General features: G+C 42.4%; 1 protein-coding gene and 1 long non-coding RNA gene across 2 annotated transcripts in view; one reads left to right on the top strand and one right to left on the bottom strand.

Moving 5' to 3' along the window:
* Positions 1-992: 992 nt before the first annotated feature.
* LOC148675419 (uncharacterized) lies at positions 993-4,116 on the bottom strand. The gene is made up of 2 exons (XR_015935524.1): positions 3,814-4,116; positions 993-2,719 (listed from the first exon to the last, which is right to left on the bottom strand). It is a non-coding gene; the product is annotated as an uncharacterized LOC148675419 (long non-coding RNA).
* Positions 995-17,660, top strand: part of rngtt (RNA guanylyltransferase and 5'-phosphatase) — a 169,105-nt gene continuing 152,439 nt past the window's right edge. Inside the window, exons 1-4 of the mRNA XM_088626745.1 lie at positions 995-1,597; positions 8,419-8,528; positions 9,294-9,397; positions 12,552-12,640. Coding sequence (XP_088482871.1) covers positions 1,534-1,597; positions 8,419-8,528; positions 9,294-9,397; positions 12,552-12,640 — 367 coding nt within the window. The 5' untranslated portion in view covers positions 995-1,533. The remainder of the gene's footprint in view (positions 1,598-8,418; positions 8,529-9,293; positions 9,398-12,551; positions 12,641-17,660) is intronic.

Below are 17,660 nucleotides of genomic sequence, written 5' to 3'. Positions count from 1 at the left end.
CCGATGATCTCCACTGTCATACAAGATAATCAATATCACTGTTTGTCCACCAGCAGATACACAGCAAGCCAACCGGGGACCAATTTCACATAAAAGAGGTTTGCTGCAGCTTTGAAAATGCAAGTTGTTTCCATAATTACAAAATACCCCTAAAGATGAACAAACTTAGTGTGAATCTAACTTTCAACTCTTAGTTTATATCATGGTATTTTAGTGTTATTTGATTGCATTATTGTCATACTCTATACTCTGTATTTTTATGGGATCGTGATGTACAAGACAAATTCCCTTTAGGGGCAATAAAGGATAATTCAATGAATTCAATTCTACTGCAATTGAACAAATATCGGCTCGTTATTGTTCTGCAGTCTGGAAAAAAATGTTGTAACAAGAATGGCACTGCAGAAGGAGTTATAAACAGACAACACCGTCTGCAGTTCAGATCCATGCACGGTTAAAATAATTACGGTACGCTATATAGCCGTCCTGAGTGCTGCTGCAGCGTTTTTTTTTTATCACAAACCCTTGCGAAAATGAAGCTGGTCAATTCAAGGTAAAGCATGTTTCGTTTTGCTTTACTTTATACGAGGACTTAACGATCCCACCTTAGAAAATGACTGACTAGTGAATAATATTTGGGTTGACCAGGGTAGTGGTTAAAGAAAATTAGATGTCTGCTTTAACTCTATACTTTTGAAGTCCAAGCTGTGTTTGTGAACTGTAGACTTTACAACCAGCAAGGAAACCAGGAAAACCGTTTGGCGACTCTGCTATCAGACTCTATACCAAGCTACAAACTGGGCGCTCTTTGAGTTAAGTTCAAAACAATACGTTATTTCCCTATTTCCCTTCTCCCAATGAAGATGGCTTGACTCTACAAAATGCGCAGCTAAAATGAAACTTGAATCGCTTAAAAAACGGCGTTAGAACACTTTAGAAACCTTAAATGTGCTGTACCGTGATAATAAGTGCAGACAAAAAATACAATTCAATTTCAAGAGTTGGCAAATATTTTATCAATATTAGACCAAGCTGTGTATCACAAGTCTACCACGACGTGTGGTAGTGAAGTGCCAAACAGCGACAGCTCTTTTTCGAGCCGAAGGTACCATCTAGCGCTGCTTCTCGGCCACTGCAGGTATTTGTATAGGAAGTGCGGAGCACTCTGGGGGAAATGTGGAGGATTTGATTGTAGTTCATTCATGGACGCTGCGTTTGATTCTGGGGAAAACTAGAAGTTTTTTCCCGTTATTCGGGAGACTAAACTTCTCGGAGCTCAGATCCCGGGGAGGCAGGACCGTCCGAGCGAAGCGGGTCACCTCTGCACCCTGGACGCCTCCCGGACTTGCTGAAGTATTTTCAACATCAGCCTTTAGGCCCAAGAGCCGCGGAGCACGGGAGTGCAGCAGCCCGCCGCGGAGGGCTGATCTCCTGGGGACTCTCTCGTAGATGCGGGCCTGACCGACCTGTCCTTCCTGCGAGGTCCGTGGCGAGGTCCTACCGGGGAGCCTTTCTCCCGGTCTTAGAGACACGATGTCGCACGGCGGGGTCCCGCCGAGATGGCGGAATTGCCCGAGAAGGGGGCAACCTGTGGCAGGTGAGTACCTGCGGCACCTTGTGACATTTTCGCTGCTCGGTTTGTCAGCGCATTGCATTAGGCGGCCCCTTTCATAAAGAAAGGGGACGGTGTAGTATTTTGCGTTGCACTGCGTGTAACGTCCAGCTGTTTGTCTCCGGCTGTGCACCGGGAGCGGTTGAGGGTTTTCCGATGAAGTTCGCGTTTTGGAGGGATGGCGAGAAAACGGTGACATTTCGGCGATTTCATCGCGCATCCCAACAGCTGCAGGTCACCGGGTCGGCCAAGCCCCCGAGCAGCTCCCAGCCGGCTCTGTGGTGCCCCTTGTAACCTGTGCACGCTGTTAAGCTGTGTTTTATACACCGAGAGGCTGTGCACGTCAGTTGTATTTCCTTAGCTTGTGACGAGATCCCCACACAAAACAAACGTAGTCGCACGGTCCTAAAAAAAAAAAACCTTTTACGTTTAAATTCTCCGAAAACATTTTTCTTTCGTGCGTTGAGACCCGTCTCTCAGAATGACCTACAGTTCATGTTATTCTTTGTTTTTTTTCCCCCCTCTATTTGTAGGGACTTGTTTGTAAAAAATAAAAGCTTCACCAATGTCTCACTCTTTTGGTTAAGAAGGTCATTCTGTCATGTGTCTAGGGGTTCCTTGGTTCCTATCTGAGTTTGGCGGTATTTATTTTTTTCAGACCTTAATAGACTCTTCTCTCTTCTGTGCTCAAGTGAGAGGTTTTAAGTTGACCAGGATGTCAGTTTTCAGTGTGGATATTCCTACGGCTGCTTCTATTTTATGGCTTTCCAAGACGGCGGTTTCTTTTTTTGTACCTTTGTGATCGATCGCAGATTGAATTTTGGTCTTTCAGGTGCGTTACAGGTTTTTTTAACATTAACACCTTTAACTTGAAATCGGCGTGGTGATCGACTCCTGTAGAGACGTCCTGTGGGGAGATTGTGTGCGGGCTGGTGGCAGGATTGCAGGCTGATTCAGAGCAGTGGGAGAAAGGTAACTGGGTGACTACAGGCACACACGGGTGACCACCCCAGATCTTGCTGGGTCCCTCTCATGCCAGGCCGTGGGGGAGACAGAGCAGAGCCTGGAGGAAGCTGGCAGGAATGATGGGCCCACTTTAAAACTCCACTAAAATGCAAACAATATGTAAAAAAAGCACAAATAACACAAGGTAAGATATAAGAACTGCGTCGCTTTGACATTCAGTAATATCAGTGGTGCTCTATAGGGGTAGGTCGATTATGATGGGTGCTGTTTGCTTTTTTCGGCTTTAGTGAATTTTATACAGGATATTTCCAATACATTAAATAAAGAGCTTGTATTTTAGACAAAAAAGCATGTGAACAGATCCCATTGACACTCTTGAGTGCAATTGTTAAAATAAGTCGAAAGATCCAGAAAGCACATATATATAGTAGTGTATATTTTCCCATATAATGTGTGATTTTAGAGAGTGGTTCTCAAACTTTTTGGACCAAGTACCACCCCTTATCAATCCAAAGCATCCAAGTACCACCTACAAGTCATCATCTCATAGGAACCCCAGAAAATCTCAATGACCAACATGAGCGCGCGTGCACACACACTCACACATACATACATATAATAAATAAACTTTATTTGATATAGCACCTTTAAAGGTGGCTTCTCAAAGCGCTTTACAGAATTACAACAGGAACCACAACAATTAAAAATAAACAATACAAATTTCAGTGAGAGGGTTGAGCCTGTTTAGTTGAGCAAAGCAGATGTGAATTCATTGGTCGAGCCTTGATACAATTCACAACAGATTTTAAGTGTATCCACTTCATATCTGGAGCAACCTCTCTAATTCTTGCAACTACACCACTGTGTCGGCTTGTCATTGCTCTAGCACCGTCTATAGAAACTCTGACGCATTTTATCCAGTCGATGCCATTCACTTCGATAAATTCATTCAGAAGCTGAAATATGTGCTCTCCTGTAGTTCCTGTTGGTAGCGGCTTACAGAACAGAAAGTCCTCATGGGACGTACCCTCAAACTCGTATCTAACCTAAAGGAGCAAATTGGCCAATTTTGACACTTTTGACATCATCCGCCATATCAATAATTCTGTGAATGACTGTGTCTTTCAGAGGGGGCAGCAGGACAAGCTGTTTAGCAGCTTTTTCTCCACACATAATACGTATCATCTCTTTTGCCAATGGTAAACAAAGTTCTTTAAAAATAGCCTGGGGCCTACCTGCTTTAGCAATCTGCAAGCTTGCATTTTTCCCCCGTTTCCATTTCAGGAGTCCATCTCAGAAGTTAAAAAGGTTTTATTTCATGTGCGTGGAAGCGAAACACAGAGACACTTTGTGTATTTTTCTCAAATTAACCTAGAACAGTTCTTAAATATTTTTCTGTTATCTATCACGCTTTCCTGTGCTCACAAGAGTGCCGGCGTTCGTAGTACGCATTTCTATGCTTTCCTGTGCTTACAACATTGGCATTGTTCCAAAATCACGCACATCCTCCTCCCTCCCTATTTGCTGGAGATAACTTTTTTTAAATACAATTGGTCACTTACGTTCCTAGCACGCATTCCTATACAATGGTGTAGAATAACATAGTAGCTGTTGTGTCCACTCAAGTATTAGCGTGCATTGTATTGTAGTACATAGGCTGCGTATTGACACAGACTAATTTTATTCAAATAGAAAATATGAAAACCCGTCCCAATTTTTCAGTGCACACAACAAGGTTCCAGGGTCATATGGCGTACCACCTGGTGGTGCATCACAAGTGGTACGCGGACCATAGTTTAAAGAACCACTGATTTAACAGACATTCGACCAGAACGGACACCCCTTGCTTACTTTCTTTATTTTTGATTGCCACACAACAGTAGCTGGTGGAATTTGCTTTTGGTACAAGAGAATGCTGATGGAGCAGATATCCAACACATGCAATACTGAAAAATAAATACAAATTGAAATGGAAAGACAGACAGAGCACAATCACACATATATGTGCACATTAACCTTACAGGTAGCACACAGAATTGTAGATGACCATGGGAGGCTAAATAGCTGAATTCCACCCCCCATGACTCTGTCAAACCAATGGTGTACTGTAATGCTGTCCTTACATGAGGCCAAAAACAGTCACTACTCCTTCATGAATTCTACACAACATGTTATAACAACATACATAATCCTTTACAACTGTTATTGCAGATGTCATGGCAGGCCTGTAGTTAATTTGTAATGGTTCACATTGAGACAGAGCTTCAGCTGAAAGCTAAGAGCAGAATTCCAGGTCGAGAGACATCTCATGAAAATGCTGGAAGTCACAGTTAATAGACTTTCTGCTGATGCAGCACAGCAACAGCAGTCCTGCTACATTTATGTGACATTTTGTTATGTGTTTTTTTTAATCTTTTTTTATGGCTGTGTTATTGTCTCATGAGGTGTTTAGGAAGGAGCTGTGGGCAGCACTGTGGACCAGAGGTCAGGGTCCTGGGCTCATAACCTGGTTGTGGGTTCAAATCCCAGGCCGGACCCTGCTGTTGTACCCTTGGGCCAGGTACTCCATGTGCAAAGCATCAGCTAAATAAATTCAAGTTAGGACAGACTCATTCAAACAAACATAACTCAATTCTATCCAGGTCAAGCAAAGGCACAAGAGTTGACTGATCCTGAGATTAAGAACGTTATAGGCAGAAAATCCCCTTGTCCCCAAGAAATGCAGACAATGCACCAGTGACTATAAAATTCATTTCAGGGGCCTTCATAAATTTTAGCCAGCAAACAGCACAGCACTGTCCCAACAGGACAGACAAAGAAACTCCCATCTAAATTCTTTTGTAGCTCATCTAGTCCCTGGACTGGCCAACCACTCCATATAGAGTTACACAAATGCATGCTTTCTGCATGCTAACGTATTAATTCCCAAGGGTGTTTGCTTGAAAACGGCACTATTACAGAGTAGTTTAAAAGTTCCGCTGCTGCAGAAAACATGTAATTTAGCAACCTTATCATAAGACACAAAGAGATACATCTGTGCTTGCAAATGCAGTGCCTCAGAGAGAAAACTCACTGTTCAGCCAAGGACACAGCCTTCACAATTATTCATTTTAACTCTCTTGCATTCATTCCTGCATCAGCTTATATAAAGAAACTGCTTACTGAAAGGTGATGCTACATTACTAGGACATTTCAATATTTCTTGCACATTCTGAATATTATGAAGAGGAAGATGGATTTTGACACCGATACTCTTGCAATAGTTAACAATTGCTTGTTTGTGAAAGCACCAAATAGGACAGATACGTTTATTAACCTGTTTATTAAGTTTATTAACCAGACAATTAGAATACAGTTGAATGCACAGATGTGTTAGAGCCCCATGGTAATTGTGACCTAAATATAGCATTTTTGATGTATACATTTGAACACTACTGTAGCGTACTGTACTGTAAAGTAGTTTTCTAATTTTAGAAAATCAGATTGCTTAGTAATGAGAGGTCACAGACAGTGAACTGGGTGCAAATTTATATGACAAAAGGGATGTTTGTGCTTCAGAAACACAATGTTAATGTCTCAAAAGGAATTCATCTCTAAAACAATGAGGTCCAAGGACATTATAGCCCAAATGAGTTAACAGATGTATTAAAAAGTCAATCGCATAAAAGAGCCCAGCTTCAGATATAAAGAAAGAGTAAACCAAGGTTTGGGTGCAGCTGAAAAAGATATTAAAATTGTGAAGAAGCAGGCAAAGAAGAATATTGCATTGTAGAAGCAAAGAAGACAACAAAGAAATAGTAAACATGCAAAATGAATACTTTACACAGAAGCCTTTTATTGTACAGTTGATGTCCCATGTTATGAAACAAGCTCTGTTTTGGGTAATTTTAAGAAAACTAAGACTGTGGTTCTGCAGCTGCCAGCGCAGGTAAAAACCAGTAAACCACCTGCACCTGCTGTTTTCCCAGTCATACCCCAGGAAATGCTACCTGTCTAGTCTGTCCCCCCATCCGTTCTTCAACCCCTTTATCCACTTCAGGGTCACAGGGGAGCCCAGCTTCGCAAGCCACAGGCGCAAGGCAGGACACACCCCGGACTCACACACCCACAACAGGGCCAATCTTCCCAGGAGCTAGGTAACCTACCAGTATGTTTTAGACTGTGGGAGGACACCCACGCAAACCTGGGTAGAACATCAGGTGCCGCCCAGGCGCTGAACCAGCACGGAGAGGCAACAGTGCTAACTGTGGCGTGCCCCTGCCATCCCCACCTGTCCTCTAATTGTAAAGAAAGCATTTACTGCTTACGACGGTTTCAGTTTGCTTTCCTTTCAGTTTGAAAAGCCACGCCTTAGATTTGTCCTATTCCCTTATTGTTGGACAGAGCTACAATGTTCTTTTTGTCTCTAAGAATGGCCAAATCCGCTGGCAGGACAAGAGTTTTCCTGATTGTCTGAGCACTACCAGTCAGAGCCAACCTAGAGCTGGCATTGCAGGGCGCTCCTAAAACTCTTACTCCTAAAACCCTTCCAGAAACTGTACTAAGAGCTTCTAAGCTCTTAGAGCTGGTCATTGGTTTCTGGTAACTGGCTCAGCCGTCTTTGGGAGAAATCAACAGTGCTTTCTTGGTAGCACCGTGTCGCGTGTGAAGATGATTCCAAACGAGTGAAGGTTTCCTGCGGTGATTTGTTGGAAGCTCACAACAGCACGTCCACTTTCTATCCCACTCGCGGGAAATCCGAGGGCTGGATCGCCAGGATCCTTGCTCTTCTGGCCTGTTCCAGGAAGGTCGATATGGGACTGCGGGAGGTCTCCTCGGGTGTTTCGCCAGCCCTCGGCCTGCGCGTTGATGGCGTATGAATTTTCACCAGATCGTCTGTTGTGTCATGGTTTTCTCCCGCTCTCCGTGATCTCGCCACTTTTTCCATTTGGGTTGGAATTTTTGCCCTCGACCGTTTGAAACCGCAGATCCCGCTATTTTAGGGTGAAAATGCGGACTTCAGAACGACGAAGCTGCCTGGTCTTTTACGTTGGTGAGCAACCTCATCCGCGGTGACGTTTGTGTCAGTTGAAGTGACCCCACAATTAGACAGCTGCTAGATGGTGTCAGAAACACCTTGGGGAAGGTAAATGTAAAACAATAAAAAAAAGACTTGAGAGGCATGTTCTAAACACACTCTGTGTTTAAAATGAATGAGTTAACTTGTACCACTCGCAGGATGTCTGTTACTTGCACAGTTGGAGAACCGTGGGTCTGGCACAAAGCCGTTGAGAGGAGTTTGATTCAAGCGTACAGGACCCTAAGGTGTATACGCAGAGGTACAACGAGGCCGCAGACTCACAGCTGGAAACGAAAAGTTTTTTTTTTAAGACGAAAAGTAGGAAACATTTATTAAAGCAAAGAGTTGTGGGTATTTGGAGAAAGCTTCCCCGTCAGCTCTTAAGACTCGGGGCACTTTTAAGAATCTGATGGTTTAAATTTGGTGTAGTATCATTTATTTTCTGAACTTCCAAATGAGCTAGTTGGGCCTTTCTCCTTGCTTGTATTCTTTCGTATGTCTTGAGGCAGATATTCTTGTTGTTCAGTGCTTTTATTTAGTTAACTTCTAAAGTTCCCATTCGATGTTACACATACCATACTAAGAATTGTCTGTATTCACACTGTGAACTGTAAAGCTTTTAAGGTATCTGAGATGTTAAATAATGTGACATACGTTCCTTTACTACTGCTTATGAAAAGTAATGTCTGGTTGTGGCACCCAGAAAAGATGCTGAAGATAAATTCTGTGATCCAGTCTATATTTTATGTTCTTTTTCTATCCCCCCCCCCCCCCCCCGTAGGTAAATTCCTGCCCATGAAGACAATGTTAGGGCCAAAATACGATGACTTGGTCCAGGAAGAGAACAGGTTCCACCCCAGCATGCTGTCAAACTATTTAAAGAGTCTAAAGGTAAGCTGTAGCAGACCGAGGGCCGGTGTACTTGCTGTAGTTAGGTGCTGGGCTCACGTGCTCTGGCATGATGGGGGCAGAGTGGTGGCACTGTGGCTGAGGATCTGCGCCTGTGGCTGGAAGGTTGCCGGTTCGTATCTCGCGGCCGGCAGAGGACTCCTACTCCGTTGGGCCCCTGAGCAAGGCCCTTCGCTCTGAGCCCAAGCTTCTCTCCCTGTCTGTGTGTCTCATGGAGAGCAAGCTGGGGTATGCGAAAAAGACAAATTCCTAATGCAAGAAACTGTATATGGCCAATAAAGTGATCTGATCTTATGATTTTGGTTGCTCAGCCCAGAGCATGTGAATCACTGGTTAACCTCTGTGGCAGCTCTAGAACACTTCTGAAACCTCCTGGCTCCTCCTTTATCATTACATTTCAACTTAGAGTAGTATCACGGTGATCCTCTGAGCTCTTAACTGCCCATATCACATGATTTGGGATTCGGCTCACATTGTCTGAAATCTGTTCTGCATTGAATTACCACCACTCAGTGGGTATCTTAAGCCTTTGTTTACATTATGTTTGTTTGAATGTAAAGACAACGGGCATCTGAGGTTATTGTAAGCTCGCAAACCTAATATGTTCTGTTGACAGTTTTCTTCCACTCTGTGGGCTACATCTAATAACTGAAGTTCTTAACATCAACAAACAACGGCAAAATAAAGACATATATATATATAACAGCAGCAGCAAATAATGGACTAAGACCTTTTCCTTTTTTTTAGGTCAAAATGGGGTTGCTCATTGATTTAACAAATACATCCAGATTCTATGACCGGAATGAAATCGAGAAGGAAGGCATTAAGTATGTGAAGCTTGCTTGCAAAGGGTAAGTGTCTTGTGGCTCTGGAATTCTGCTCAGCGATGGGATTGAACAGCCCGGTGGAAGGCTGGATTGTGAACACATAATAATAATAATAATTGCTTACACTTATGTAGCACTTTTTCTGGACACTCCACTCAAAGCACTTTACAGGTAATGGGAACTCCCCTCCACCACCACCAGTGTGCAGCTGGATGATGCGACGGCAGCCATAGTACACCAGTACACTTATCACACAACAGCTCTCAGTGGGGAGGAGAGCAGAGTAATGAAGCCAATTCATAGATGGGGATTATTAGGATGCCATGATTGGTAAGGGCCAATGGGAAATTTGGCCAGGAGAAACGCCCTGGGATTTATAATGACCACAGAGAGTCAGGACCTTGGTGTTATGTCTCATCTGAAGGACGGCGCCTGTTTACAGTATAGTGTCCCCGTCACTATACTGGGGCATTAGGACCCACACAGACCGCAGGGTGAGCGCCCCCTGCTGGCCCCACTAATGCCTCTTCCAGCAGCAACCTTAGTTTTTCCCAGGAGGTCTCCCATCCAGGTACTGACCAGGCTCACACCTGCTGAGCTTCAGTGGGCTGCCAGTTGTGAGTTGCAGAGTGAAATGGCTGCTGGCTGCTCTTATAAAATAAGACAGGATCCAAACGAGAAGGATTTGGATCCTTCTCGTTTGAGAAGGACTTCCACATGGCTTCTCTGCCATTTGGTAGTAAGTATTGCATACATTAGTGTTACATTATACTAATGAGTATTGCATGTGGATGGCAAAACCATAAAGTACAGATATCTTCTAGACAATATGGAGAAGCAATAAAAATGTAAATAAAAGATTAGGATTTGTCGTTAAAAACACAGAATTTAGATGAATGGATTTATTCAAAATAATGAATGCTTTTTGAGAGCATCAGGAATAGATAACTATTGATGCAAACTTGGGTTGCAAGCAACAAGAGCAAGGTAATTTTCTTTGGATCAATGAACTAATTTCAGTATTGAAGAACTCATCCAGCTGCCTCTTGGGGAAAGACAGGGTATTGACTTCAGCAGCATGACTGTGTGGCTTGTTCGATTCTTCCACAACTCGCTGAGTGAAGTGCCTGCTGTTCTCGATTTTAAGGTGCACTCTGGTTCATGTTTCGCTGTTCCTTGTGAAGACATCTGCTGGGTTGGCCTTGTCAGTTTTAGTGCCCAAAATCTAAAATACATAGTCATTAATTGCATCATCATTTTTGCTGTAGGTTTTTATGTTGCTATTATAATTTTTTTTCCAATGAAACTGGATTGAGTTCATCCCGGTTAAGGTGATGTAAGTTCAGGTATGCAAAATGGTGCTTTTTGTGGCATAACCAGAACACAAAGGATTTTTGTCAAGTAAGATCATTTGACAGCTATGGGGATATGTGAGTTATTCTCTGTTAGTCTACAAAACCTTGTCCGAACACATCTGTGACAATGTAAGACAGGTTTACCTGTTAGCCAAAGGTGTTAACTTGTGCATCTAGTGCTAAAACTGGTGGGGTTTCTGAATAAAAGGAGTACATCATGACATTTTCTGTTTGTCAGAAAGCTTTGGAAAAGTTTACATTAGTAAAATGCAAGCGGAGACAATTGCTGTAAAAGCTTCTTAGTAGAGCATCAGGAAACAGTGTCATCAACTCCAAATGTATTGTGCAGGTGTTGAAAGAGCTGTGTAATATCTGGCTGTTTCAGGCTTTTGCAGTATGGTTAGAGTAGTTCCATTTGCCTCTTTAGTGAATTTAACAAACATTATGTAACATGGTGTGTTGGATACAACTGCAAAACTGTGCTTTGCTTATTTCCCGTCATTGATCTTATAATCTAAGACTTTTTTGTTTTTTTGAGAAATTGGGCTTATAAAGACATTTTATCAGCCTTCAAATTTGTATTTGTTTAGGAATAAAACCCAGCTCTGTTTGTATTTTGAATTATGATTGTGTTTTAGCACTGTTCTAAACTAGTGTTTTTCACAACACTTTGTCCCTGACACAGCTCAAACCTATAGGTTTCCTGCTTGAATCATGTCATTCAGCAGATTATCGTCTATATCTGGTATAGTGGTGCTAGAAAGTTTGTGAAAATTAAGAATGTTCTTTATTTCTGCATAAATGTGACCTAAAATGTGAAACATGGTGGTGGCAGTATCATGGTTTGGGGCTGTTATTCTGCCACGGGACCAGGACAGCTTGCCATCATTGACAGAACTATGAATTCTGGACTGTACCAGCAGATTCTACAGGAGAATGTCAGGGTATCCGTCTGTGAACTGAAGCTCAACAGAAGGTGGGTCTTGCAGCAAGACAATGATCCTAAACACACAAGTCAGTCTACCAAAGAATGGTTGAAGCAGAAGAAATTTTGCATTTTGGAATGGCCGAGTCGAGGTCCAGACCTTAATCCAATAGAAATGTTGTGGCAGGACCTGAAGCAGGGAGTTTGTGCAAGAAAGCCCACCAATATCACTGAGTTGAAGCAGTTCTATAAGGAGGAATGGGCCAAAATTCCTCCAAGCTGGAATTGATCAACAATTACCCTAAACATTTGGTTGAAGTCATTGCTGCTCAAGGGGGTCACAGCAGTCACTGAAAGCCTAGGTTCACATACTTTGTCTGACAAAGACATTTAATGTTGGGTCATTTTGATCAATAAATGAATGAAAAAGTATATACCTTTGTGTGTTTTGTTTTATTGGGTTCTCTATCTATTTTTATGGCTCAGATGAAGGTCTGATCACATTTTAAATTTTTGCAGAAATTCTGAAGGGTTCACAAACTTTCTAGGACCAATGTATAATGATTATAGAATGATTTTTCACAGCACTCAATTTAAACATCCTTGTATAAATTACAGGCAATATAGATCGATATCTGATTTTGGCCCTTGCACTCTATAGTAATGGTATATCTTAAGTTTTAAAGAACTGTCCGTCTTGAAGGATTTTGATCAGGGCTGCGAGAACAGATTTTGAGACCCAAAGGAATGCAGCTGCTGTAAACGTTCAGACCAACTGGTTTAGGTGGCGGAGCGTAGGTTATGAATAGATTTCAGAAAGCTCTTCAGAGATGGTTCACACTGCATTGAAACCAGTGGAGTTTGTTCTGTTTTTCTCATTCCTTTTCTCCCCCTTTAGGCATGGAGAGTGTCCTACGGCAGAACACACAGAAATGTTCATCAGGCTGTGTGAGCACTTCATGGAAAAGAATCCTACTGAACTAATAGGTATGAAGGCATGTATAGTGTTGGAGGCCAGGAAGAAACCGCGTTTCACCATATACTGTTTACAGAGAGACCGAACATTTTTCACAGGCTTGAACTCTGACATTCATTGTGTAGTCATGTGTGATTTCTTTCCCAGGAGCCATAGCGTAACCCACATTTCAAAACTCGAAAATGGTTTCCTTGCCTGTACTGATGTAGTCATTGAAGCAGTGTAGCACATTCTGGTCATTTCCCTCACAACCAGTGACATTGTTGCATGTCTGTATTGGATAGCGTCTCATTTTCAAAGAACAGTTATCAATATGTAATGTGTACGTTGCATAATATACCCTTTTTTTTATCGATGTCATGATTGACTCTAATACTGGCGCCCAAATGTTTCCAGTTCACAAAAGACAGCCATTACCCAATCTTAAACAAAATGTAATATTCCTTTGTTTCCAGGGGCTATCTTCAATGTCAGATGTAAATAGATATTCGTAATTAAGCAAAAAATGATGCATAGCCTCGATGTAGTTAAAACCACTTAATGTTATGGATGGCTAGTCTCTCTGCTGCTCTAACTTGCTCATAATCAGTGGTGATCTCTGCTGCACTGGTTGCAGACAGGCTGATTTGACACCGGACCTTCAGCTTCAGCCATGCATCTCCAGAACAATTGCACTAGCAATTAGGAGATGGAATGCATATGTCACAGACTGCCTAATCTCATTAAGGGTCATTACCTGTGGAAATTAAAACAGTTAAGGCAGAGGTTAATAGCCTCCAGCAAGTGCAATATGACAGGAGTCTGGGAGTGATGTACTTTTTCCTGAAGGCAAAACACCTCTTCTCATTTGTGTCTCTCCCTTTCAAATGTCAGAATCAGTACCAGGCAATTTCCAGTAAATTAATCTCCCCTAATAACTTTGAATATTAACACGATAGGAATTCTAAGTGATCATAAAAAAATAATTTGCATGCTTTATTTTTTTGAATAGCATCATTTTTGTGGCATTCTGCCAGGAAGAGGGGTCAGGTTTTGTAAAAGAACACGACAGCTAGTAAAGGTTTCGTACACTTGGGGGAGCCAGTGTGTTGCAAACTGCTGTGTATTCTGCCGAGACACTACATACACTATTTCACTGATGTCTTTCGGTCTCCTTGTTCATGTGCTCTAGTGCACAGCTGAATTCCTTGACCAGAAACGTGTGTGGTTTCAATGTGATTTGTCTTTAGTTTTTCTAAGCGGTCTTCTAGCTCAGGTATAAAAGGAAATAATTTTGTTTACAGTCAGGATTAACTCGTCACCCGATGGGCAGAAGGGCCTCTTCTCGTTCTTGTTAGAGCTTACACATTTCTGGAGCAAATTTGGAAAGCGCACAAAAGAATTGCACTTCGCGCAGTGATGTCTGTGGGGAGTACGCAGACACTAAGATAAGTGTAAAAATGACATGACAGCTAATGCTTAATGGGCTCCTGAATGGATAATTCAGGAGTACTGTGCAGCTGTTACTATCTCATTATTGATGTGCTCGGGTTGAGGCAGCGTGACGCTGTGAGTGTGATCACTAGTTAATTGGTGTCTCTCCCTCCTCGAGAGAGAGAGCAGATGTTGACTTAATCAAGAGGCAACTCGAGAGGCGGGCCCGGAAGAGCCCAGGATCTTTCATTGGCTGTCTTGTTCCTGACACTTCTCTCCGGTGGGTTTGAGCAGCGAAGAGACAGCGTGGCGGGGGAACGTGTCATCCGTCAACAGCGAGAGGGCGAAAGTGGAGAAAACTGCCTGTCGTCTTTCCAGGCGGCTCCCTCCCAACTTTTCACAATAGGCGGGGTCAAGATTTCTAGTGCGGTTATAATTTTTGGGGGGGAGCATCTTGAAGTGATTAATTGAGACAGAATTTACCTCGAGTACAAAGGACAACCAAAAAATATTCGGGGCTAAAAGCTGTAGTTCTTTCTCTTGCTGAACCTGCTGGGGAAAAGTGTGTGGTCGTACAAAGCCTCCGGTTTAGTAACTAAGACATGAGCCTAAATCGAGAGCAGTACAGTCTGTGATGTATATGGTAATGTGTTGCTCATGTGATCCTCCATTTCAAATCTTGATTTCTGCAGAGGGTCTAAACCTTGAGCCTATTTGTGTTAGGTTCCAGAAATCAAGGAATGGATACCAACATTCAGATGTGTTTTAATAGGGACTTAATGAAACCACTGTAATGGTAGGCTGGCACTTTTTGCTTTGTCAAACCATACATTGTCTTTCCCATTTCAGCACTGGCTTTTTTAAATGGGAAGTCCTTCTTGTCACTAAAACAAGGAGCTGCAGTGATCACCCAAAGTATTGTCTGGATGGAGTTTGAGGACCCGCTGAGTAGATCGCCCTTCTTTTACATGGTGCCTAATCAAATTTGCTCGTTCAGCTTTGCTTCTGACTGCAATCCAATCGCATTGTTCAAGAGAACCTTCGCATTCTCTTCACCATGTCCTTGCTATCATGGTGCCAGACCCTATACAGAGCTGGGGGTTGTTGCTTTGGCAGCGTCTTTGAGAAGCGCTTGCAGGAAATATCACTAGTGTGGTGCTGCTCCGTGATTTTCCATCACCTCCTGACAGACAGGCATCCCAGGAGAGACTCTCTTATCAGAAGGCCTTCCTCTCTGCGTTGCGAGTTGCAGGCCTGCTGTGCCTTGAGGAGAATACATGAATATATGCGTTTTTTGAACAGGGCAGACTGATTCTCTCAAGGTAGTCTCTTGGGTGTTTTTTTTTCCGGGGAAGTAAAAAATGCAGTTCCCCCTTTTGTTGGAATGAACGTCAAATTAAGGTTCTCAGATTTTGCATTGCTTTAGGGTTAATGAGATAGAAGGCTAATGGTGTCATTTTTTTTACAGTTCTTGATTCTGGGGTCTGAGACTGAAACCCAATCAGAAGGAAACTGCAGTTGTAATTCTTAACCAAAAGCATACAGTCTGTCCTGTTTAAGTCTGCATCGTTTAATTTTATGTCCTCCATAAGGAACAAAGGCGTTTCCAGGATGGTGTATGTGTCTTCACTTTATTGCACAGCCAAGATATTTCGGCTGCAAACGCTGGGTTATGATGTGCAGCTCAGCGTGCATGTCTGCTGTTAAGTTTGATGCAGTGACTGCAGCCAGTTTAGGGAATCTGAAAGTGTCTTGGTGAGACAGAGGTTGTGGGGAAAAAAAGCCAATTAATTCTATGAGCAGGGAAAATGAAATGGCTATTATTAAGGTTCTGTTCTAAAGAACTGTGATGTGTTTGAATGATTGTGCTCCTAAAGGTACAATGATGATATTTTTCTTCAGTTTTTCAGTAGACATGAAGTAAAACTAATAAGAATTACTTGCATAAGAACCTATGATTTTGGGTAATAGAAATTTCTAATTTTTTGGATGAACACCTGGAAAAGGCTTCCAGTTTTCAATTTACTCTTCATGAAACCAACATTTTATCACGTATATACTCTTATCTCAAACTCCATGTTGTTTGCCAGTCTCTGATACGTATGCAGTGACTTCGGCACACTCATACCTCGGTTTTATTTCTTAATTCGCTCTGTGGGGCTCAGTCTCTACCTAGACTCATTTGGATACCTGTTCAGTTGTTTATATCTTCATGTTTCTTTACAAAACTGTCAAAAGGTAGTGGAAAAACTTAAATTTGTTGCTAGAAATTTTGAATGGAATAGTCTGATCCCTTTAAAAAGATGATGTACCATCGGAAGGGACTTGATTAAGATTAAGCTCTCAAACACGTCTCTAGCTTATGTGTTGAAAGGATGGAGAATTGTTATCCGTCTGTGTGCGTGAAGCCCTGTGTCCCGGTGAAGGATGTGGCTACAGGGAGCCTGTTCCAAAAAGACAGACAAGGCGGACTGGGAGTGCATGACTGCTCTTGGCAGAGACAGGCTCCCAGACTGTTGCTGTTCCGTGGATGAAGGGATAAACGTGGAATCGCCAATCAAGCCTAGCCTGCCTGCCTTTGGAGGTGGGAGGAATCAAGGGGGAACGTGGAAACTCCACACTGAAAGAAGAAAAACACAATAAAGGAATGAGTACTAGTGTGAGCAGTTCAGGTCCTTAAGAAGGGCTGTTTTAAGTTAGTGATTTGTGAATGGCTTGTAACTGTCTCCTGTTTCTGGATTGCATGGGATATTACCTAGGGACCATTGATTTGAGCCTATTTTCCCTAGTTGGTTCACGGTCAGATTATTTGTCATTGTGGATTTGGGGTTCACTGCTTTTTGGGTGATACTAACAACAGACTTGCAGTCTGGCTTACAGACCAACTCAAATGTTGTACTGATGTCTGAGCTTCATGCGTATCTGTCCGGCGTAAAGAAATGGATGCAGAAGGACTTCTTCCGTAAAAGGTCTAATTTTATTTGTGACATAACAGAGTTTTGTGTTCTTGGTCTCCCAATATCGGCAGTGCTGAACTCGTTCTCTTGATGGCAGTTAGACATTTTCATATTAATTTTTGATCCCGAGTTGCCATTTGAAGCGCGTGGGACAAGACGCATGGGTATCTTTTAATGCTTAACACGAAATTAATATCCTTTCAAACGTAAATGCTGAAGCTTTAATCTATTCCTAGATTTCATTTAGATTAGACGCATGTATTTCCTGACAGAAGTATCTTCTAAAGTTCTTCTAGGCTTCATCATGTTCCTACAGTTTGTGTACCTGCCCTGTGCAGATTACCTGTCCTCTAAAATTTATAATGGACTTCAAGGCTCTCCTGCCTTTTAAGGTGCTAAATGGCATAGCTCCAGTTATTTTCAAGATTTATTGCATCAGTATAGTCATAATCGGAGATAACTGATTCAAGGTTTCTTACTCTGCTGAAAGCCAGTCTCCACAGAATGGGTGATTTATGCTTCTTGGGAGCAGAGGCACAACTGTGGAACATACTGCTCAAGTCCGTTAGAGACACTGCGAATATCAACGTATACAAATCTCATTTAAAGACGTACCCTTTCACTAAAATTTAAAATGTATTATTTACTTTTACTTTTACCA

This window comes from Lepisosteus platostomus, chromosome 3 (genome assembly GCF_059453375.1).
Source record: "Lepisosteus platostomus isolate fLepPlt1 chromosome 3, fLepPlt1.hap1, whole genome shotgun sequence".
In the NCBI taxonomy this organism is placed as follows: Eukaryota; Metazoa; Chordata; class Actinopteri; order Semionotiformes; family Lepisosteidae; genus Lepisosteus; species Lepisosteus platostomus.
This window is presented reverse-complemented; position numbering and strand designations above follow the sequence as displayed.